The following is a 26125-nucleotide window of genomic DNA, read 5'->3' as shown; positions in this document are numbered from 1 at the left end:
GCATTCCGTTGCTTTATTAACAACAATGCTCACTGATCTGTGAATAACCAGGAGAAAAAATGAAGATTATTGAGTTACTTTACCAATCTACCCATCCATCACCAGAGTACAGGTTTCAAAATGATGAATTATTTCTCTCCCCTGCTGTTTATCCCACATAACACTCTCTCCTCAAGGGAAAAACAAACAAATGATCATACAAACAATCACGCTTACCCTCTATACTTTATGCATCCTCTCTATGCCAATATCAACTGTTAACTAGAGGGAAAACTATCTTTAAAATCATATAAAAACGAGCTATGTTGCTGTACTTACTTTACCCTCTAGGATCCTACAGTTTATAAAAATTCTATTGAAACAACAGTCCTCAAACTTTTGGGAGACAACCCTTTGGTTCATGTACTCCACTCTGCTATGAACCCCTGTAATTCAGGGACTCAGCTCCCACTCCCCGCACAAGAATGCAGGACATAGTGAGGCCAAAAAGGAACACCCACGGAGCCACAGACAGGGGAGTCATACCACTATATTCTCGCTGGCAGCTGGGTTGGAGGCACAAAAGCAAACATCCGCCAGTACCCCAACGAGGGATCTTCTTGCACCCCAGTCTCGCTGGCAGCCGGGTGAGACACAGGAAATAGGATCAACATGATCCGCAATCCAAAATACACTTGCTAAACGCACTTGCTAGCTGCAATCTGTACCCACCAGCACAGCCACTGCAGTTATATTAGTGGCCAATGGCTAACTGGTTACAGCTGACGACCAACGAGTCACAGCTGATGGCCATCTACCACCCGACCCAGCACCTCTCCACGTGAGCTCGAGACCCTGGAAACTGCTCTCCTGGCTCTGTCCCCACAACCCCCTTCCTAGAAAAATACAGCTACGCACACACCACACACACACACACACACACACACACACACACAATTTGGCATGCAATTCCAAGGTATTTACCCCCAAATTCCGGAAACCCAGGTGACCGTTTCCAGGCATTGGATGGCAGCTTAAGGACCCCTGAATTTGAAGAACTCCTCTTACTATATACCTAGCCTTCTACTGTTGTCTATTTTAAGCTGAGGTATATGGTTTTAAGACAGTGGCTGTAAGTTTGTTTTAGATGGCCAAATAAAAACTTTAAGAGGATTGTAATCACATATTTTTTTTAAATGTGTGTAGATTGAAAAAAAAGAAAATATGCCAAAATGCTGTGTCATTATCGTTAACAGGTGATGGGATTTAAGTTAATTATAGTAATAGTAATACTTCTGTTAGTGTTTTCCAAATTTTCTGGATATGAAATTGTATTTCTTATATAATGAAGACTTTTTTTTTATTTTAGCATGATGTCACCAACAATAGGAAAATGGTTAAATAAATTATGGTACATACATCCATATACCAAAAAGCTTCAGCCATTTAAATTTTTCAAGTATGCACATATATACACCATTATTCAAAGATGTCTGTATAAGCATAGAAAAGACAGGAAGATATGCAACTAACTTAACAATGGTTAACTCTAGGGGTGGAATCCGAGGGTGTGCAAATAGGGCTTCTATTTCTTATAAGAGTGTGTATGTTTTCTATTTTTTCAGTATTTTCATTTTTTCTATAACTACTGAGATAATACATTATCCAAGAATTTGCTTTTTAATGGCTATTTAGCATCTCCTATATGTCAGAACTTCCCTACATGACCTGCATGAATTATTCCATTGATTCAAATGCCAAGATATTTTAAACTTTTCTGTTCCTTAAAAATTTTTACATAGCTCCAGAATATGGAACCAAAAATTGAGTAATAAGATTGTAAGAATAGACTGCAAGAACATTTTAATCTCCCTGCCTTTCAACACTAGCTAGAGTAGACTACACCAATTCAACACATACTGAGTTGGACTAACCTAGTATTTCTCAAACAGGGATTGTTTTGCCCCTAGGGGACATTTGGCAAGGTCTGAAGACATTTTTGTCTGTCACAGGTAGGTGGGTAAAGGTAGTGGCATTGTCATGCGGGGGACCCTGCTTGCTCCGCCATTTGTCGTGCGAGGTGGCCTGCGGGGTCTCTGGTCCAGCTCCCCAGATAAGAACTCAGGACATGGTGAGGTCAAAAAGGAACACCCACGGAGCCATAGGTAGGGGAGTCATACCACTATAGTCTCACTGGAGGCTGGAGTCACAGGACCTGCAACCTGCTGTCCGCTTCTCTGCCTGCCAACCAACCAACTCACTGACTCTTGACTCGACTCACCAAAGCAGCTGCAGCAGTTATATCAGTGGCCAATGGCTCACTGGTTACAGCTGGTGGCCAACTAGCCACAGCTGACGGCCATCTACTACCCGAGCCAGCACCTTTCCACGTGAGGCCGAGAGCCTGAAAACTGCTCTCTGGGGCTCTGTCCCCACAGGCATCTAGTGGGCAGAGTCCAGAGGTGCTGCTAAACATCTTATAATGCACAGAACAGCCTTTCCCCCAACACAGCAAAGAATTATCCCATCCAAAATGTCAATGGTGCTGAGACTAAGAAACTCTGGCCCATGTTCAATGACAGACCATTGATAGTTCTTGGCTCAGAGTGGAGTCCAATCTTACTCTTTTTTGGATATGGATGGGATATCAGAACAGTCTGTAATTCCTTTAAGTTCATCAGAGTCCTCTGTATGCCCTGATTAATTTCATTTCATATCTGTTGAGGCTCCTTCCAATCATTTCTTTAGACTGATCGCATTCATACATACACTGCACATTCTGAAACAGGATGAAATATATTTTCTTGTTCTCTAATTGGTCCATGAGTGTGCATTTTCTTTCCTTAACTAGAGTAAACATTCTTAACACTGACATTAAAGTATGTCTATGTCATATTGTTTTTCATATACATCAACTACACCTAAGAGAGTAGGCACAGTAGATGCTTAAAAACAGCTTCTGAATTAAATGGGGAAAAATGAAAATAATCAAATTTACAACAAATGACACAGATGTGTCTTCACAGGTTTTCTCTCACTTGAACTAAATCTTTTTTTTCTCTTGCTGATTAGAATTAGGCCCAGAGAATAATTCCCCTGGTTGCTTCCTCTTCAGCAGTGTTCCCTAGACAACAGCATCAGCAACACATGGAAACATTAGAAATGCAAATTGTTAGATCCCACCCCAGTTCTACAAATCAACTCTGGGAATGGGGCCCAGTAATCCATGGGTTAAATTCTGACACAAGTGAAGGCTTGCAAAACACTGCTCTACAATTTCTCTAACATACAGGCTTTGTAGCAATTCGTAAATACCTACTATTCATTCATTTATCCATCAAATACTTAATGAATGACTAATATATACCAGGCATTGCACTGAGGCAATCCTGTATAATCTCCTAACATCAGGCTTTTTAACAATTATATTTTGTAGACAAAAGATTATTCAACTGATTAAACAGGGTTCAAAAAACCGGACAGCTATTTTTGTAAATAAGAGTTTTTTGAAATACAACCATGTCCATTCTTTTACATATTGTCTATGACTGCAAATAGTTTCAACAGAGACCATACGGCCTGCAAAGTCTAAACTATGTACTACCTGACCCTTTACAGAAAAAAATCTGTTGACCTCCTGATTAGAACACTAAATCTGGCTCAGTCCCTAACTTGGCCTCATACTTACCTTGGTGGCATTCTACAACAACAGCAGCAGTAATACCAGTCATAGTAACAGTGACAGTAGTAACACCTAACACTTACGTAGCACTTAATACGGCACACACTGTTTTAAGCGCTTTCTAGATATTAATTCATTTTAATCCTCACATCCTATGAGGTAGATAGCATTATTATCCCCACGAGAAATGAAGACACTGGAGCACACAGAGGTTAAATAACTTGTCCAAGAATACAAGGATACAGTCTTTAGATCCCAGAAGCACCTCTGTTATTCACTTTTTAAGACCTCTTCTTTTTATAAGCACTTAAGGAATGATTATCTGAGTGAAAAGCAAAGAATGTTTTCTTTTGGTGAAAATTCGTAACAATAGTTTTGAACCCTAGTTTTCAGGTCATGGATGCCTGTGAAAATCTGATGAAACTATGAATTTTTTTCACAGACACATATATAACATTTTCTGTATAAAGTCCCAGGACGTATGGACCCCAGATTAAGAAGCTCTGGCATATGGCTGTGCAGCTCTACTCAGCTGCAGGGTTGTAAAACAATAGCGTGTAGCGAACCACTATGAAAATATTTCTTACTTAACCATGATTTATGAACTCAATGTTTAATTAATCTGTTTCTTTTCAATTCGCTTTGCCAATTCTTTAACATTTAATTTTAAATATTTAAGGCTTGATTCAATAATCAGTCTTTATACACAGACACATATTTAGACTGGTCAAATCTACTAATAAGACATAAGGCAGTTTCGGCACCTACATTTAGGTGTATAATGGAGTCCTGCCTACGACACCGTGGGAGGAAACCAATGAGGCTGGGAGCATGAAACAAAGCAATGCTAACTCATCTCTAAAATATACAAAATGTAACTGCTCCTGGGCTCATCCACATTAGTGTTTATGAAACTGCACACATACAAGTTATAGGAGTGGAGAGGAGATCAATCTGCTCATGGTCTGTTTTTCTTTTTACCTTTACCAACTAGGCAAAATGTGGGAAGTTGAATGAATTTCTTTATTCATCTAAACTGGTATTTGCTTTTGGGCATAGAATCAGAACATGTTTATGGAACACCTTAAGAATAGCCCTTATAGTCTCCTGCTTTTTGAGGGAAAATGACTATATATAGACAGTGAGGAAAAGAAATCATAGCAAATTACAAGTTATTAAAAGCTGACAAATGCCACAAATATTTAAAAATTCCATTAAAAAACAATATTTTTATTAATTATCTACTTTTCATTTTTTCAGGAAACATTGTTTAAAAATTATGTCAGAGGTGAGTCATAAAGAATGCCTATCAGGAAATCTGGTTTCTAGCCGTCTTTTTGTCTTAAGTTTCCTCATTTGAAAAAATAGACCACCAGTCAAAACAATATAAAAGCATTCTTCCAACTCTATTTTTTTGTTGTCATTATATTACTACCAGAATAATACAGAAATTGTTTACAAGGAAAGAGATTAAAGAGAATACTGTTGAAGGAAAAAATGTCAAAGAATCTAGATCCCTAATTGAATCCACACTTGTTGGGAAGAAGGGCAAGAACACTTGGGGCAGACACTAAAAAGCCATCTGAATTTTGCTCTGGTTTCACATGTAATTGAATATATAAACTAATAAAATTTTCCTTCAGACCAAACTGTAGCCAATTTTAACACTTCTGTTAGTTTTCTAATAGGTTGATCCAGGTTAACAAATGTCTCTCAGATTTCCAAAAGTTACCTGAATAAAAAAGTTGATTATTAGAGAATAAAATAAGCAGGTTACTTTGGTCTGAGAGATGTTTTCTATTATCAGTTCTTTAAAGGGAACAATAAAACATTCAGTAACGTGTAAGTTTCAATCTTGGACTAAAGAAGGTTAGTTTTTTTAAAGCATAGGAAAAAGGAAAAACAATATAAAATACCTTACAATTTATCTTAAAAAACAAATTCCATGGTTATGACAAAATCACAGTAGCATTTATATGACCCATTTTGAGCATGTTCTTTCTGCCATTACTGAATGAATACTCATATATCAAATGGGAGACTCCCTTTCCTGTCCTTCCATGCTGTTCCTATAATCTTGACCAAGTTACTTATGTATTTTTTTTACATTTTTTTTATTTATTGGGGTGACAATTGTTAGTAAAATTACATAGATTTCAGGTGTACAATTCTGTATTACATCATCTATAAATCCCATTGTGTGTTCACCACCCAGAGTCAGTTCTCCTTCCACTTATGTATCTTTGACCTTTGATGTCCTCTCATTCTCTCTTTTAAAAGCTATATGTTAGAGATCAACTTGTGCTCTGTGATTTCTTGAGGTAGATCTTGCATCTATTCAATTTACACATACGATACTTGCTTGAGTACGAATACCTGGTAAAAAAGTACTTGGTGATGATTTTACATACACACACATACACATAAACATACACACACACAATTTATATTACATGTTAAAAGTAAAACATACTCATCCTTTATGTTTTAATAATCCTACTACATTAAAGGAAATGAAACCTAGGCCACTGAAGAATGGAAGACTGAATTACCTAGCAAACCATCAGTTAAATGCCCTCTCTTTAGAAAATACAAGTAACAATCTCTGGGCAGTCTAGGTCTACTTATAAAAAAATGTAAAGTTTGTTTGCTCCCACCGGTACTGCTCCATTTCACAGGTTATGAAAACATAACAGTATATGAAAGCTACTCTGAATTAGAAAGTAGTTCTAAAGGCTACTATGTTACCAACCACACAGATAACAGAAATGAATTAGTCAGTTAGGGCTTAAAAAGAACTTCTGTTTGGAAGATATATTGTGAAGGTTTAAAAACCTATATACTGCAAACATATCCTGTCCTGCGTGCCAGAAAAAATATTAACCAACTAATATATAGTAGAGAAAATTCTATGGCTTGCTAGACTGGAAAAATATATGTTTCAATGACTTTTCTTCCAATATGGTCCAATTTATGTATCTTGACATATTAATGGATAGTAGGTAGTACAATAAATAAGCATCATTTTCTTTGCTTAAAAAAAAATCTACCTATTTAAATTGATAAAAATCTCAAAGGGCATTTATTCATGAAAGGTATCTCTAGTAGTTAAAATGTTATACTGTGTATGCAGAACTCATTTAGAATGCAAGGATATGACTTACAAATGTCTTTGAATCCTTCACATAAATATGCATGCATGCCATTTATAACAGCAGCCTTGATGAGAACACACTGTAACTGGCTGTGAGAAACGCGTAAGAGGCTTATATTAAAACAGAATATAGAATGGTGGTTAGAAATCACAGAACAGGTGACACCTAATTCTGATAACCTGGTGATAAAAAGTGCAGGCTATGATGTATAGATGGTGACAGTGTTACCACTTTAGGACAGAAACAGAACAATATTTATATGAAATTATAAAGCATTGCGCAGGGGATCAAATATAAAATCAAGAGTTAATATGCCTAGTTAATAGGCCAAGTAAATGTATTTTTATAATTCACAACAGACATGCATATATTAGGTAGGAAGAACTCAGAGTTAACTTTAATTACCAAAGATCCACCCAAAAGTTTAACATACAAGTTCAAACACAACGGAAAGAGTTTTTTGTTGTTCTTTTTCTCTCTTCCTTTCCTTCCTTCCTTCCTCCCTTCCTTCCTTCTTTCCTTCCTTCCTTCCTATGTCTATCCATCTATCTATCTGTCAATCTACACACACACACACACACACACACACACACACACAGTTCCATCATTCCCTGAAAGTATCACTTCAAATTAAAGGGTGAGGTGTAATTTTTATAACAAACATTAAATCTGAACCACACACAAAATTCTGAGATAGGCTCTGCAGAGGATAAAAAGATATGGAAGGCCGATAAAACCTCATCCTTAGGAGATTATAATCATCTTTGGGGAAAAATGTTTTCTTTGTCTAGTATCCAACATATAAGGGTCTCATTCTGAATTTTTTTTTATCACTGCAGGACAAACAAAACTTTTAAATGTCTTTTTCCCATTAAAAACAACAAATAAGCAAACACAAAACACATATCTACAAAATGTGTAAAATTAGGAAAGGAAATGTAGGGATTCGGTGGAAAAACAGAAATGAGGTTAAATATTCCCTTTTCATGAAGTGCTGGTAGGGAAGCCACAGATCTTCGGCTCACTCCCCAGTGATGTGTTCTTTCTGTTTCTGTATTCCTTACCCTAATGCTCAGTAGGAGTGAGTAACAGTGGCAACATAAGAAAAAACAGTGTGTCTCCTTTTGAATCAGGGATGCCACAGGAAGACTAAAAGAATGAGAAAACAATCGAACTTCCCTTAGTTTCAATTGATAGGAGGACTGCTGGTCCTGGGAGACATGACACTCCCTATCCATCCATACTCTGGCAACTAATTAGAGAAAGAGCTTGTCTGGAAATACACAGACATATCATATTCAGAATTAAGGTACTTTGAAACTTATAAAATTCTCACCTCCATTCATAAAATCACATAGTTAAAAAATAACAGATACGAAAATACCTACTTCTAGAAATATATTGGAATGGATAGTGTGAAGGGAGCCTCCTGTTACAACCAAATAACTGCTGTGTTTCCCCAAAACTAAGACTTAGCTGGACAATCAGTTCTAATGAGTCTTTTGGAGCAAAAATATAAGACCCAGTATTGTATTATATTACATTACATTACATTACATTATATAAGACCCATATTATATAAGACCCACATTATATTATATAAGACCCAGTCTTATAGTAAAATAAGACCCAGTATTATATTATGTTATATTATATTATACCCAGTCTTATAGAGCTGATTGTCCAGCTAGGTCTTATTTTCGGGGAAACAGGGTATTTCTTACATTATACGTAAGTTTCATTACGTTGTTGAGATTTACGATAATAAATGTCCACAGGAAATTCCTCAACCCCGTATACACACACACACACACACACACACACACACTAAACAAACCCTGAGCTGAATTCAAAGCTTTGAACATCAAATGCTGCAATTAAAAAAACCATATCTTGTTGTTCGTATCAGTATGGGAGCCGTAGCTGGGGCTCCTTTATAAGTAAGGATCCCTTGAAGGGAGTGGAAATGGTCCCAAGTCTTAGAGCCTTCTGGCTGAGGCAAACACAAATAATCCTTAAAGGAAAGCATCCTTTATTTGGGTTCCCAGATTTCCACAAATTAAAATCAATCAAATATAAACTCTCAATCAAAAATAAGTGCAGAGCAAGGAAATAAACCATTAATATAAATCCACAGAAACGACACATGGCAGAACATAAAATATCTATATATGAAAAAAAATGGACAAGGAAATATCAAACATGACAAGGACGATTTGAGGGGAAAAGCAGACTTCTATAACTGAAAGAAAAATATTGAAAGAAAAAAAGTTAAACTACAGATTTGTCACAGGTGAAGAGAATTAATAAAATGAAAAACAGATCTTTATAAAGTACCCAGAATGGAGCCAGAATGACAAGGAGATAGAAAATATGAAAGAGATTAAGAAATATGAAAGAGAGAATGCTAAGTTCTAAAACATATCTAGGTGAGGTTTCAAAAAGGTGAAAAGAGACAATGGAGGTAAAACAATATTTGAAAAGATAATGGCTGATAATTTTCCAAAATAATAAATAACAATTCACGGATAGAGGAAATACACCGTAGATTTTTTTGAACCATATGGAATGGTTTAATATTGTTAATTTCATATGGTTCAACCTATACCAAGCTAGATAAATAAATACAAGGAAAACAACACCTCAATTCACTATAGTGAAATGCAACACCCAAGACACGATCTGAAAACGGACTGAAAGAAGAGAGGTATTATCACTTATAAAGAAATTACAGGGGCTGGCCCAGTGGCTCAGGTGGCTGGAGCGCCGTGCTCCTAAATCTAAGGTCGCTGGTTCAATTCCCACATGGGCCAGTGAGCTGCGCCCTCTACAGCTAAGATTGTGAACAACAGCTCTCCCTGGAGTGGGGCTGCTGTGGGCTGCCAGGAGGGGCCGGTGGCCAGCATGAGTGGCCGACCAGCGACCGACTGCCTCAGCTGGGGGGAGTGCAAGGCTCATAATACCAGCATGGGCCAGGAAACTGTGTCCTATACAACTAGACTGAGAAACAACAGCTTGAACCACAGTGGGGAGGATGGAGAGGTGGAAAAAGGGGAAAAATTACAATTAGGCTGACATCAAACTTTTCAACAGCAAAAATGGACCACAAATATCAGTGGAATAAAACAGTAAAGTACTGAGAGGAAAAGAATTGCCAACCCAGAAATGTTTACCTAGCAAATCTTCATTAAAGTTATTTTCATGTAAACACAAACTAGGAAGCACTTACTACCAACAGATGTAAACTAGAGGAACTTTCTAACTTACATATTCCAGAAGAGAGAAACAGAATCCTGGCAACAGGACTCATGTTCTGCTTGGTAAAAAACTGAGATGGTCATATGGGATTAAAAATATGTAGTAATATGCTATTTAGAGCCCTAAATATAGACTTGGAAAAGTTGAAAAATAAAGGGATGGAGAAAGACCTAACAACAGGTAAATACTAAAAAGCTGGAGTAACTATTTGAATATCAGAAAAGTAGACTTTAAGAAAACAGTGCATTGTTAGGGAAGAAGAAAGTCATCAAATAATGTAAAATATTAAATTCATCAGGAAGATTAAACAATTATAATTTTATATGACCTTAATAAATTGCCTCAAAATAAGTAAAAACGGACAGAATTATAGGGAGAAACTGACAAATCAAACATCATAATGAGATTTCAAAACATGTTATTCTATTATTGATAGATCGAAGAAAAGACCTTAATAAAAATCAAGTTTGGGGCCGGCCCGGTGGCTCAAGCGGTTAGAGCTCCATGCTCCTAACTTCGAAGGCTGCCGGTTCGATTCCCACATGGGCCAGTGGGCTCTTAACCACAAGGTTGCCAGCTCAATTCCTCGAGTCTCACAAGGGATGGTGGGAAGCGCCCCCTGCAACTAAGATTGAACACGGCACCTTGAGCTGAGCTGCCGCTAAGCTCCCAGATGGCTCAGTTGGTTGGAGTGCGTCCTCTCAACCACAAAGTTGCCGGTTCAACTCCCGCAAGGGATGGTGGGCTGTGTCCCCTGCAACTAGCAACGGCAACTGGACCTGGAGCTGAGCTGCGCCCCCCACAACTAAGACTGAAAGGACAACAACTTGAAGCTGAACGGCACCCTCCACAACTAAGATTGAAAGGACAACTTGACTTGGAAAAAAAACATCAAGTTTGAAAATTACAACTCAAAGCTAGACTTAGATTCCAAGACCAATAATTAGAGAACCCTGTACTCAACAACTAGATAAACACATTCTTCTTGAGTGTACAGGGAAGAATTTTAAAAATTGATATCATACTAAGTCATAAAGTTCAAAGAATTAGTGCCATAAAAACATATTTTCTAGACACAATACAATTAAATTAGATGATAACAGCAGAAGAATCAACCAAATAAGCTAATTTAATACACCTCATAACAACTTATGGGGCAATGAAAAATCACAATGGAAATTAAGATACTTAGGACTAAACAATAATGAAAATATTACATAATAACTATGAAAAATTTAAAACAGTAGTGAGAACTTTATCATCTTAAATGCTTATATTAGAAAATAAAAGAAGGTGAATATTTAACTCATTGGGTTTCAGTCTAAGAATAGGCAAGGGCAGACGAAGGGAGGAATGAGCTGAACAAAACCCAAATAGAGTAAAATAAAGGAGATAATAAACAGCAGAAATTAATGAACAAGGACAGAAAGCTATAATAGAGAGAATTTTAAAACACCAAAAATTGATTCTTTGAAAACATAATAGGGAGATTGTGAAACTTGCCCAAGGTTACATAGCTAATAAATGAAGGAGCCAGGATTTAAATCTAGGCAGTCTGTCCACAGTCCAGTTTCTTAACTACTATGCTCTACTACTCCCAAAAGTGCCAAGTATAACAGAAAAGATTGCTATATTTGACTACATTAGTCTTAATGACCTCCATGCATCATAAACACACACCATAAGGCAAGATACACGCGACATGTAACTGAGAAAAGATTAATGTTCAGAATATATAAAAACTCCTACAAACCAATAACAAAAAGACAATAACCCATTAGACAAATGGGCAAAAGACATGAAAAAGCACTTCCTAGAAGAGAAAACATGAATAGCCAATAACCAGATAAGAAAACCCTCCATTTCATAAGTAATCTGGGAAATGCAAAATACAATGTGATGATATCTTATGTGAGTCACATTGACAAAAATTAGGAAGTCTGATAATACCAAATGTTGGCAAAGATGTAGAGCTATGGAAATTCTGACATACTGCTAGGGGAATGGAAATTGATTCAACTCTCTGGGGAAATAACTGGGTACTATATTGTATGAACATTCATATATCCCATGACTCGGGAATTCCATTCCTAAATACATATATCCTAAAAAAAACTCTTGAATACATATATCCTGAACACATACAAGGATGTTAATAAAAGCAAAAAACTGCAAATACCCAGTGTTCATCAACAGAAAAATGGAAAAACAAATTGTAGTATATTCACAATATACAATTCACAATATATAGCAATGAAAATAAATTACCTATAATTGTACACAACAAGGACGATACTTTGAAACATAGTATCTATTGGAAAAAAGAATTTACAGTATTTCTCTTTTTAGGTAGGTAGGTAGGCAGGCAGACAGATTATAAAAGAGCAGAACAACGAAGTATATGTTTACATATACTAAACCTTGAGTAAATCTCATTTTTGTCTTTCTAATTTTCATTTCTTATTCAAGTATCACCTTAACAAGAAACAAGACAACCAGCAGCAGTCTTACCTGCAGAAACACTGAGGGAGTTCTCCTTGTCCATATAAAGGAAACAAAAATGGAGTGTTGCCATACCGCCCAAGACAGTGAAGAAAGTTTTTGGTAGCTTTGAGACCATCTATGGTACTGCTGGCTGTCTCTGATGTCATTGCAATTGAATGCAGGACAAAATATTGGAGGTTGGGAGTTAATTTTTGAGTTTTTAAATATTCAGAAAATGTAATCTTCTCATAGGCTATAAAAAGAAAGATGAAAATTTATCAATTAAAATCAGAACCACACTTCAATTTAAAACCACTGCAAAAAAATGAGATCAAGTCTGTTTGAAACACTTGGCAAAGGACATAGGTGGCATACTATTACATTTTGGACATAAACAGTTGATTTGGGGGTGGGGACTAGAAATCACACTATCCTAACTGGATTGATAGCACATTTTTTAAGCTTTAAGTGATGAATCTTTGTTTAGTATTTGAGAGATTTAAAAAATAGAAAAGCATTAAATAATTAATTAACCATCACAATAGTTTTCCATAGTTGGCAAAAATCTTAATTATCGTAAAATCTGAATAATGCTAAGAACTGTACTTTGAAATATTTAATAAATATGACAAATGGCAATTTTTTGTAAAAACAACAATAGAGTAATACTTGATTTTTCAAAAAAATGTACACTTCTTACTAAAACTAGGAACGATGAACTATGCCTAAAAAGTAGTGCAACTAATTTCTCTGTGGCTATTGGAATCAGTCCTACTGCCTTATAATCACACATAAGGGACCCTTAAAAACTATTTAAATCAAGATCAGAAAAAATGTAATTGAACTGTTAATGGTAGGAAATATAATTCCATGACAAATGACAAAAACTTTACAGAAATAATTTATATAAACAAATAAATTATAAAAAGTTTAACCAGTGTGGAGAACAATTTGGCAATATCTAATGGATTTGAAGCTTTAAAGAGCAAGAGCCACATTTAGTAAAAAAAAATTAATAATACTGATGTATTTCTCATTGTAATTTTATAAATGAATCATCAATATTATATTCCTATTTTAGATAACTTTTCCACCCAATGCCCTTCAAGTATAAAGCTTAATACTAAAGGGGTTTATTCAAATTTCAACAAACTGTGAAGTAACTGGCTCCAGATCACAGTGAGATGGGTCAAAGCCCAGACTAGAAACCATGTCTTCTCCTAATCCAAGGGGTTTCTCCCATACCATTTAGCCTCTTTTTTTTAATCAATCAAAATGAACAATTCAATATTCCAAACAAAAGTCATCCTCTAAAAATGAAAAAAAAAAGACATTTTTTTATTGCTGATGAAAAAAATTAATGGAACAATAAAAAATACAGTAACCCCCCCCCCCCCCACTACCCGCAATTTTACTTTCCGTGGTTTCAGTCACCCGTGGTCAATCACAGCCCAAAAATATTAAATGGAAAATTCCAGAAATAAACAATTCATAAGTTTTAAATTGCACGCTGTTCTGAGTAGCGTGATAAAATCTTGTGCTGTCCTGCCCTGCCCTGCCCTGGACACGAATCATCCCTTTGTCCAGCATATTGACATTGTACACTTTAGCTGACTGTTAGTCATTTAGTATCCATCTCGGTTACCAGATTGACTGTTGCAGTCTCACAGTGCTTGTGTTCAAGTAATCTTATTATACTTAATAATGGCCCCAAAGTACAAGAGTAGTGATGCTGACAATTCAGATATGCCAGAGAAGCTGCAAAGTGTATATATGTATAAGAAACAAACTAGTGTTGATAGGGTTCAGTACTATCTGCAGTTTCAGGCATCCACTGGGGGTCTTGGAATGTATGCCCCATGAATGAGGGGAGATAACTGTATCATCTATGAAGAACCAGTTGACAGCAGTATTTAATTAACAAGAATAACAATTAACACCCAGCACAGCATTTCGGCAATGATAAAAATGTTCTATAGCTGCACTGTAGCCACAATAGCCACCAGCCACTTGGAATGTGGCTAGTGCAACTGAGAAACTGAATTTTAAGTTTTATTTAATTCAAATTAATTTAAGTTTAAATAGCTACATGGTGCTAATGGCTATCCTATTGGATAGTGCAACTAAGAATGTATTTTAAAAGAGTAATGAGTGGGGGCCAGCCCAGTGGCTCAGGTGGTTGGAGCTCCGTGCTCCTAACACCGAAGGCTGCTGGTTCGATTCCCACATGGGCCAGTGGGCTCTCAACCATAGATTGCCGGTGCGATTCCTTGACTCCCACAAGGGATGGTGGGCTCCGTCCCCTGCAACTAAGATTGAACACGGCACCTTGAGCTGAGCTGACGCTGAGTTCCCGGATGGCTCAGTTGGTTGGAGCGCATTCTCTCAACCAGAAGGTTGCCGGTTTGACTCCCACAAGGGATGGTGGGCTGCACCTCCTACAACTAACAATGGCAATTGGACCTGGAGCTGAGCTGCGCGCGCACCTCCACAACTAAGATTGAAAGGACAACAACTTGACGTGGAAAAAGTCCTGGAAGCACACACTGTTCCCCAATAAAGTCCTGTTCCCCTTCCCCAATAAAATCTTTAAAAAAATAAAAAAAAGAGTAATGAGTGGCTCACTACATCAGAAGCAGCATATTAAAATACTAAAAAAGCTCAAATAATTGGAAAACACAATTACATGAAAAGCAATACCTTTATATTCATCAAGGTGTTTCTCATACTCCATACAAAAGGTAAGAAACTTCATTAGCATTCGCTTTTCTACCATAGAAAGTTGTTTGCTATTAAAGACATCTGCTCTGGAACAAGGAACCTGAAACACATGACTTTAAGTTAAGAAACTACTTCCTAGTGATTAACAAGTATTCCACATTATATTTTTTTCCTTGAACTATATAACAAGATTATTATTTCCATTCTAGCCAGGCTGCTTCTAGTCGCCTTCCATTAGTTCTAATGGCATCTTTGTTGACTTTAGAGCTAATTAACTTATGAGCTCTTGCTTAATTCAGCCAAGTTTCCCCTTATGCCATTAAAAAGCCAATGGCATGTCACCCCTAATTGGGAACAAATGACAGCTCAAATCTAGCAATGCTGCCTGAAATTAACACTTTCTCAACCCCAACATCAAGCTGCAGAATAACTCATGAGAAAATTAACACTAGACATTTTAATTGAGCAATTCCTTACTACTTACATTTGTAAATCACCATGCAGGGTTGGAATTTTCTGTTTTACAAGGAAAATAACAATCCTTTTGCTTATCATTCCAAAACAAACCATAATAACTTAAACTCATGCACAGTTACAATACTTGATCAGCATAGTACCTGTTCCACTCTTCCTTCTCGAAATGCAAGAATCCTGGTAATATTTTTGAACTCTGCATATCGACTAACATTAGATTTGATTAGAAGATCAATTAGCAATCCTCGAGAATACAGCACCTGTACAAAGAAAGTATTTTAGAGGATGAAATAAATGGTGAAAATAGTGGAAAAATTGATAACACTAAATGAAGATAATATAATGTTGTTATATTTTGAATTATTTGTAAAAAGTATTATACCTATTAATATTATAATACATATAATTTACTAGAGTCTCACAATTGATTATCTGAAACTCAAAATCCAAAATACCCTGGAATGCAAGGTTTTTTCATAGCTGATTGGGCAACAAAATCTGACCCAAAGTGATAAAAGACTCTTCTGTCTTTGTCCCATTTAATGTGAATATTCATACATCTGACTGCAGAAATATAAATATGCTAAATTACAGAGTTTCTCCTCAGACCCTGCTGAGTGTTATATCATATATAGCATACCAGCATATGTACTTTCTCAAATATGTATTTTTTAATCTGAATAACAGAACATACCAAGCCCCAAGGAGTTTAAATAAGGAACTGTAGCCTTATATAAGGCCGGGTAGTTATTAATAAGAAACCAGCCCAGCCCGCTAGACTTCCTCATCAACCAAAAAAGAAAAAGACCGGTTGTGCATTTCCACTGAAAAAGTATAATTATAAGGTTCCTCTGTAATCTTAGCAGTCTAGATTTATCTGAGCTATGTCTTTCTCAAGAAGTGAGGATGATGGTTATTGGCAGCATTCATACAAAGGATAGATTTAACCTTTCAGAATCTCTCATGACCAGTGTCAGAGAGACAAAGACGCGAATTCGAAAAAATTTATGCACCCCGATGTTTACTGGAGTGCTATTCACAATAGCCAAAACATGGAAACAACCAAAATACCCATCAGTAGACGACTGGATTAAGAAACTGTGGTACATTTATACAATGGAGTACCACTCAACTATAAAGAAGAATTAAATCTTACCATTTGCAACAATATGGGTGGACCCAAGGAACATTATGCTAAGTGAAATAAGTCAGACAGAGAAAGACAAATACCGTATGATCTCACTTATATGTGGAATCTAAAGAACTGAATAAATGAGCAAAGTAATCAGAAATAGTCTCAGAGATATAGAGGAAAAACTGATGGCTGCTAGATGGGAGGGAGGTGGGGATGAGGGAGAAGAGGAGGGGATTAGAAAGCACAAATTGGTAACAACAATATTGCCACTGGGATATGCAAGACACTTTGGGGAATACAATCAATAATGTTGTAAAGATTTTGTAGGGTGTCAGATGGACACATGTCTTATTAGGGAGACCACTTCATGGGCGGTGTAGATGCCTAACCACTGCACTGTACACCTGAAGCTGAATAATATTGTCTGTCAACTATAATTCAATATATGTAGTCACAGGATATGGAGTACAACATAGGGAAATGAGTCAACGGAACTGTAACAGCTACATACGATGCTAGGGGGGCAACAGATGGGAGAGGGGGGTTATCACTTTGTGAGAGGTATAAATGTCTATTACATTGTTTTGTACACCTGAAACTAATTTAAAAAAAATAATTTCAATGGTATTATTTAGCATGCTTTAAATTTAACTATATGGTTAAATGCAACAGATTTGGCTAATTTTCTATTGAGATATCTTTAAGTGACTCTAACTCAATAAATGTTAAAAATGTAAATGCTACATCTGTAATAAGGGGGGAAAAGAAAATGAAAAAATTAGCTTCACTTCAAAGAAAAAGGAAATTTCAAATATCAATCTAAACCATTGCTTTGAGTATGTAAAAAGTCCATGCAGACTTTCTGTAAATCAATTAATTATCAGTTAGGTGAATTTTTATAAACTATTATATTAGTCCAGCATTGTGCAGAACAAACAAAATTGGCATTACTTTGTTTTTGAAACTAATCCTAGTACACTGACTAAATTATGGCATTTTACTTCATTACTTTCAGCCTAATATACTATGCAACTAATATAGCCCATGTTTTTAAGAATATATTGCCAAGTCTTAATTCTATACTTATAATAAAAAAAGATACTTCAAATTCCTCACTTGTTTAAAAACACAAATATTCGAGATTCAATGATCCCTCAGTGGTCATAATTTCAAAAATATTAATGTATCAAACATAAAATGTATTTACACTTAATGAGACCTAGTAAAGCTTAAAATTTAATGCCAGCTTAAAAATAATGCATTCAAGATATCACTCAAGAGTGAAAACATATTTCAATTAAAACTATACTAAACTTTTGTCTGAAGCTTAGAAATAACGAATATGTACCATATTTAAACTTAAGCCTCTTTTTCACCACTCTAAAGTGATCTGCCTCAGCAATTTCACAGTGGTGAGAGGCTAAAGAATACTTCAATTTGATTAAGACAATGGGGACTAGATTTAATAATTAGCAATTTCTGCTTCACTTACCATGTTATTTCCATACTTATTAAAAGTATGGACTTTTTTACAAATGAGTTTTACTTCTAAGAACTTCATCTTTGGTCATCATCTCTATTAGTCTAAGCAGAATAACACTATAAAGTATTTTATTTAACTAACCTACTCTGAGCTATACGATTACTTTTTTAAAAGGCTGTACACATGGACGTGTTTTTTTAAAATATAAAGCACTACTGTACATGATGACTGTGAGATGGAATGCACACAGAAATGTCAAGTGGCTTGGAGATATCAAACTGAACTTTAGGAAAAAGGCTTGTGATAGGTATTTGACAATCATCCTAAACTTAGACGTAATAACTTCAATTATTAGAACAGATGGGATTTCCAAGGAATGAATGATTACCCCAATATCATGGAATACAATGTTTTCCAAAGAGTACATATTCAATAAATGTTCATTGAATGACTAGCATTAAAAAAATGATAATAAGGCTCTTCTAACTACTATGGATATACATTCTTTAGCTACTCCTGCTTTTGTAGGATGAGTACAGTAAATTATTATTGGTTATCTTTTAAAGGCATAACCCCTGAAAACTATGTAGAGGAAAGTACAACTTCCTTGACCCCTGTAGACATGTTTGTTTTTAATTTAACTTAAGAGAACCACTATTATTAACCATTTGAACTCGTAAAAAATACCCAGAAGTCCCTTTCAGCAGCTCCTCAAATGTCTCAGCATCCAATTAAACTATCTCCCCCTCCTCCACGACCAGCATTCACTTTCTTACACAAGTGAACAGTTTCCTACACTAATTCCAAAAATTGAAAAAGCAACATCTTCTACCATTTTCCTCTGCATAATTTATACTGTATTTCAGTTACCCTAAAGGTTAGAGACTTTTATGAACTAGTCTTGATTTTTAACCGTCATTTATTTAAGTTGGGCATTCCAAATTCCAAGTAACTAATTCAAAATGAAATTTCAGACAAACCTATTTGTTACTTCACATCCAGAGTTTTCTTTTGTGTATGTATGTGTTTTTTTTTATTAAAATTTATTGGGGTGATTGGTTAGTAAAATTACGTAGGTTTCAAGTTTTTAAACTTATTTCCTGCTCATGAGAACAGGAAGACTAGTAATGAACTACGATTAAACTTCCACCCAGAAATCAATAGCCAAGGTAACAAAGAAAGAAGATAGAGAAGGTGGAAAAGATAATGCAGAAATATGAAGTAGGATCAAGGCGGTAGCCAGGACAAAATCAGAAACAGAGAGCTATGTGATAGAAACAGTAGGTAGTAAAAAGATATTCATATTTTCAGACATCAAGTTCAAAGACAGCAGCAATATAAGGATATAGAATTGTATCAGCAAAATGTAAGAAACACGCAATTAGTCCCTCTGTTTACTCCGTAACATGAAACTTGAAGAGGGCACATTAAATTGAAAAGCCTAGTTTTGAGGGTAGTCTGATGTTATTAACTACCCTCTTCTACTTCTTTTCAATTTCGCATTGCTTGCCCGCAACTTATGAAACTTGGTCTCTGTTTCTTTTTTTTTTTTTTTAAATTAATTTTATTGGGGTGACAATTGTTAGTAAATTTACATAGATTTCAGGTGTACAATTCTGTATTACATCATCTATAAATCCCATTGTGTGTTCACCACCCAGAGTCAGTTCTCCTTCCATCACCATATATTTGATCCCCTTTACCCTCATAACCCACCCCCCACCCCCTTACCCTCTGGTAACCACTAAATTATTGTCTGTGTCTATGAGTTTTTGTTTCTCATTTGTTTGTCTTGTTATTTTTGGTTTATATACCACATATCAGTGAAATCATAGGGTTCTCTGCTTTTTCTGTCTGACTTGTTTCACTTAGCATTATTCTCTCGAGATCCATCCATGTTGTCACAAATGTTCCTATATCATCTTTCCTTAACGCCGAATAGTATTCCATTGTGTATATGTACCACAACTTCTTTATCCATTCATCTATCGAAGGACATTTTGGTTGTTTCCATGTCTTGGCCACCGTAAACAAAGCTGCAATGAACATTGGCGTACATGTGTCTCTATAGAGAAATGCTTTTATATTTTTGGGGTATATACCCAGGAGAGCGATTGCTGGGTCATATGGTAATTCTATTCGTAATTTCTTGAGGAACCTCCACACTGCCTTCCATAGCGGCTGCACCAGTCTGCATTCCCACCAACAGTGTATGAGAGTTCCTTTTTCTCCACAGCCTCTCCAACACTTGTTACTATTTGTTTTGTTGATGAAAGCCATTCTGACTGGGGTGAGGTGATATCTCATTGTGGTTTTCATTTGCATTTCTCTGATGATTAGCGATGTTGAGCATTTTTTCATATGTCTATTTGCCATTTGTATATCCTCTTTGGAGAAATGTCTCTTCAGGTCCTCTGTCCATTTTTCAATTGGGTTGTTTGTTTTTTTGTTGTTGAGTTTCATGAGTTCCTTGTATATTTTGGATATTAGCCCCTTATCAGAGGAACTGTTTGCGAAAATCTTCTCCCATTCAGTTGGTTGCCTCATTATTTTGTCAATAGTTTCTTTTGCTGTGCAGAAGCTTTTCAGTTTCATATAATCCCATTTGTTTATTTTAGTTTTTACTTCCATTGCCTTTGGAGTCAAATTCATAAAATGCTCTTTGAACCCAAGGTCCATAAGTTTAGTACCTATGTTTTCTTCAATGCAGTTTATTGTGTCAGGTCTTATGCTTAAGTCTTTGATCCATTTTGAATTAATTTTGGTACATGGTGACAGATAGCAGTCCAGTTTCATTCTTTTGCACGTAGCTATCCAATTCTGCCAGCACCATTTATTGAAGAGGCTGTCTTTCGTCCATTGTATGTTTTTAGATTCTTTGTCAAAAATTATCTGTCCATATTTATGTGGTTTTATTTCTGGGTTCTCAATTCTATTCCATTGGTCTATGTGTCTGTTTTTCCGCCAATACCAAGCTGTTTTGATTATTGTAGCCCTGTAGTACAAGGAAAAATCAGGGAGTGTGATACCTCCAGTATTGTTCTTTTTTTTTAATATTGCTTTGGCTATTCGGGGTCTTTTGTGGTTCCAAACAAATCTGATGATTTTTTGTTCTATTTCTTTAAAAAATGCCATTGGGATTTTAATAGGGATTGCATTAAATCTGTATATGGCTTTGGGTAATATGGCCATTTTAACTATGTTGATTCTTCCAATCCATGAGCACGGAATGTCTTTCCATTTCTTTGTGTCTTCTTCAATTTCTTTCAAAAATGTCTTATAGTTTTCAGCATATAAATCCTTCACATCCTTGGTTAAGTTTATTCCTAGGTATTTTATTCTTTTTGCTGCAATTGCAAAAGGAATTGTTTTTTCTATCTCTTTTTCTGAGATTTCATTGTTGGTATATAGGAAAGCAATGGACTTTTGTACGTTGATTTTGTAGCCAGCAACTTTACTATATTCATTGATTGTTTCTAATAGCTTTTTGGTGGAGTCTTTAGGGTTTTCTACGTATAGCATCATGTCATCTGCAAAGAGTGACAATTTAACTTCTTCATTCCCAATTTGGATGCCTTTTATTTCTTTCTCTTGCCTGATAGCTCTGGCGAGGACTTCCAACACTATGTTGAAAAGCAGAGGTGATAGGGGACAACCTTGTCGTGTTCCTGAACATAGAGCAAAGGGCTTCAGCTTTTCACCATTAATTATGAGGTTAGCTGAGGACTTGTCGTATATGGCCTTTATTATGTTGAGGTATTTTCCTTCTATACCAATTTTAGTAAGTGTTTTAGTCATAAATGGATGTTGTATCTTATCAAATGCTTTTTCTGCATCAATTGATAGAATCATATGATTTTTGTCCTTTATTTTGTTTATGTGATGTATCACATTGATGGATTTGCGAATGTTGAACCATCCTTGTGCCCCGGGGATGAACCCCACTTGGTCGTGATGAATAATCTTTTTAATGCATTGTTGTATTCGATTTGCTAGAATTTTGTTTAGGATTTTAGCATCTGTATTCATCAGAGATATAGGTCTGTAGTTTTCTTTTTTTGTGCTGTCCTTACCAGGTTTTGGTATCAGGGTAATGTTGGCCTCATAAAATGAGTTAGGGAGTACTGACTCTTCTTCAATTTTTTGGAAGAGTTTGAGCAGGATTGGTATTAGATCCTCTTTGAAGGTTTGGTAGAATTCACTGGTGAAGCCATCTGGTCCAGGACTTTTGATTTTGGGAAGGTTTTGGATGACTGATTCAATTTCCTTACTGGTGATCGGCCTGTTAAGATTTTCCAGTTCTTCATGATTCAGCCTTGGAAGGCTATATGTTTCTAAGAACTTGTCCATTTCTTCTAAGTTATTAAATTTGGTGGCATATAGTCCTTCATAGTATTCTTGGATAATCCTTTGTATTTCTGTGGTGTCCGTGATAACTTCCCCTTTTTCATTTCTGATTTTGTTAATTAGTGTCTTCTCTCTTTTTATCTTAGTGAGTCTAGCCAAGGGTTTGTCGATTTTGTTAATCTTTTCAAAGAACCAGCTTTTTGTCACATTAATTTTTTCTATTGTCTTTTTGTTCTCTATTTCATTTAGTTCTGCTCTGATTTTTGTTATTTCCTTTCTTCTGCTGACCTTGGGTTTCGCTTGTTCTTCTTTTTCTAGTTTTTTAAGGTGTAACATGAGGTTATTTATTTGGGATTTTTCTTGTTTCTTGAAATAGGCCTGTAATGATATAAATTTCCCTCTTAAAACTGCTTTGGGCATCCCAAAAATTTTGGCAGGATGTATTTTCATTGTCATTTGTTTCTATGTATCTTTTGAGCTCTCCTCTAATTTCTTCTTTGACCCAGTCATTCTTTAAAAGTATGTTGTTTAATCTCCATGTATTTGTGTTTTTTCCTGCTTTCTTTTTGCAGTTGATATCCAATTTCAAAGCTTTGTGATCAGAGAATATGCTTGGTATGATTTCAATCTTCTTAAATTTGCTGAGGCTGATTTTGTGTCCCAATATATGGTCTATCCTTGAGAATGTTCCATGTACACTAGAAAAGAATGTATAGTCTGACGTTTTAGGATGAAGTGCTCTATATATGTCAATTATGTCCAATTCATCTAATGTGTCATTTAGGGCTGCGATTTCGTTATTTATCTTCTGTTTGGATGATCTATCCATAGCTGTCAATGATGTATTTAAGTCCCCTAGTATAATTGTGTTTTGGTCAATTTCTCCCTTTAGTTCTGTTAGTAGTTGCTTGGTATATTTCGGTGCTCCCTGATTGGGGGCATAAATATTGATGACTGTTATGTCTTCTTGTTGTATAGTCCCCTTTACCATTATGAAATGTCCATCTTTGTCTCTTGTTATCTTTTTCACCCTGAAGTCTGTTTCATCGGAAATCATTATGGCTACACCTGATTTTTTCTGGGTACCATTTGCTTGAAGTGTCAATTTCCACCCTTTCACTTTGAGTCTATGCTTGTCCTTGTAGCTGTGATGTGTCTCTTGTAGGCAGCATATGGTTGGGTTTAGTTTTTTGATCCAATCTGCTACTCTGTGTCTCTTTATTGGTGAGTTCAGTCCATTCACATTTAGGGTGATTATTGATATGTGAGGATTTCCTGTCATTCTGTCTTTAGTTTTCTGGTAAGGCTGTGTCTCCATTGTTTCTTTGCCTTTTTGTTGTTGTCTGTTATTTCTGTGTGGTAGTATTCTATGATGTTTCCCTCTGTTTCTTCTTTTATTACAGTATATATTTCAAATTTGGATGTTTTTTGAGTGGTTACCCTTGAGTTTATGTAAAAGAAAGTTTGATATTTAGAGTATTCCAGTTTCTTCAGTCTGCTTACTTTCTCTATTCCCATATTCCAGTTCAGGCCTTTACGCTCCCCCTTTTTATGTTTAGGTTGCCACAAGTTGTCCCTGTTGATGGTGGTCTAATAGCCTCCTTTAGTATTTCTTGTAGTGCAGGTCGTGTATTAGAAAATTCCCTCAGCTTCTGGATGTCTGGAAAGGTCTTTATTCCTCCTTCATATCTAAAGGAGATCTTTGCTGGATATATTATTCTTGGCTCATGATTTCTCTCTTTCAATAGTTTGAATATTTGGTTCCATTCCCTCCTAGCTTGTAGAGTTTCTGCTGAAAAATCTGATGATAATCTAATGGGCTTTCCTTTGTAAGTTACCGTCTTCTTTTCCCTGGCTGCCTTGAGGATTCTTTCTTTATCATTGATTTTAGACAGCTTCAATACAATGTGCCTTGGTGAAGGCCTGTTGGGATTGAGGTAATTAGGTGTTCTATTTGCTTCTTGGATTCGAGGATCCAGTTCTTTCCACAAGTTTGGGTAGTTCTCATCGATGATTTGTTTGAATATATTCTCTGTTCCCTTCCCTCTTTCTTCTCCTTCTGGTATACCCATTATTCTTATATTGCTCTTTCTGATGGAGTCAGAAAGTTCTTGTAGAGTTCTTTCATTTCTTTTAAGTCTCAAGTCTCTTTCTTCTTCCCTCTGTGTAAATTCCACGTTCCTATCTTCGATGTCACTGATTCTTTCCTCCATCTGGTCAACTCTACTACCTAAGCTGGATATTTTATTGTTAATTTCTTCTATTGAGTTCTTAATCTCCAGAAATTCTATTTGGTTCTTTTTCAAGATTTCAATCTCTTTTGTAAAATGCTCATGGTGTTCTTTGATTGTGTTTCTGAGTTCATTAAACTGCCTTTCTGTGTTTTCTTGCATCTCGTTCAGTTTTTTCAGAATTGCGATCTTGAATTCTCTGTCATTTAAATCACAAAGGTCCATATCTCTAAGTTCCTTTTCTGGAGACTTTTCACTTTCTTTCTGAGCTATCTTGTTGCCTTGGTTATTCATGGCAATCACTGATTTACTATTTCTCTTCCTAGAAATCTACAGGAGTGTCTTCTGCAACAGGTTGATAGGTATGCGAAGAGCTTTTGGAGTTCCAAAGCTCTTTCTGCACCAGATTCAGAGCCCGTTTGTTTCAGCAGTTCTGTTTACTCCTGCAGGGATCCGCCCAGATAGGTGGGGCCAGGGGCGGGGTGAGTTGTGAGAGGTGGCCCAGAGCAATGGCGGCAACCACCACCACAGCCAGTCCTGCTTCCACAGCTCCCTCCCCTTTGCCGGAACTAGTTGAGCTGCGAATCTGTGTCTGCGGTCCACAGTTCTCAGAGCAGCAAATATTCTGTCCTTTGATCCGACACTGCTACTTTATCGCTTCTAGCACCGGGCAGGTGGGGGCGGGGCGAGCTCTGGGAGGGTAGGGAGGGGGCGGCTAGTCTCCTAAGGCTTCCGTTCTCTGCTCGGCAGTGAGGGCTTAAACCACCGATTTCAGCCCTCTTCCCTCAGTCTTTGCTCCGAGGTCTGCCGTGAGCGAGCGTTGGGTTCAGCGGTTTTATATGCTTCCACCTCAGCCCTGTGGGCCGTAAGCGGAGCCCTAGCAGTCCGAGTCCTTCCCTCTCCCGCAGCTGCGGAAGATCCGGGAGCAGCGGGCTCTGAGCACTGAGCTAGGTCTGTGTCCTGCGCCCGCGCGGCTCCGTCTCCGCACTTCTCCTCTCCCTCCTCCCCCGCTCGCGCGATTCACCCACCTGGAGGTGAATTCAGTAGTCGGCCTTTTCGTCTTGCCTGTCTGCTGTGCAAGGAGTCCTTTGTGGAGTTATTGTTGTCAGATTCGTTGTAAATTCCAGGGGAGCGTTACAGAGGCTCACCTCACGCCGCCATTTTTTTCTGGTCTCT

General features: G+C 36.6%; 1 protein-coding gene across 4 annotated transcripts in view; it reads right to left on the bottom strand.

Annotated features, from left to right (window-relative positions):
* The window catches only part of CHM (CHM Rab escort protein), a 204005-nt gene that overhangs the window by 84966 nt on the left and 92914 nt on the right, over positions 1-26125 (bottom strand). For all 4 annotated transcript variants that reach the window (XM_081043321.1, XM_081043322.1, XM_081043324.1 and 1 more), the window contains 3 exons: positions 15897-16013; positions 15259-15379; positions 12586-12811 (listed from right to left, as the gene is read on the bottom strand). In XM_081043321.1, coding sequence (XP_080899447.1) covers positions 12586-12811; positions 15259-15379; positions 15897-16013 — 464 coding nt within the window. The remainder of the gene's footprint in view (positions 1-12585; positions 12812-15258; positions 15380-15896; positions 16014-26125) is intronic.

This window comes from Rhinolophus hipposideros (genome assembly GCF_964194185.1).
Source record: "Rhinolophus hipposideros genome assembly, chromosome: X".
Lineage (NCBI taxonomy): Eukaryota > Metazoa > Chordata > Mammalia > Chiroptera > Rhinolophidae > Rhinolophus > Rhinolophus hipposideros.
This window is presented reverse-complemented; position numbering and strand designations above follow the sequence as displayed.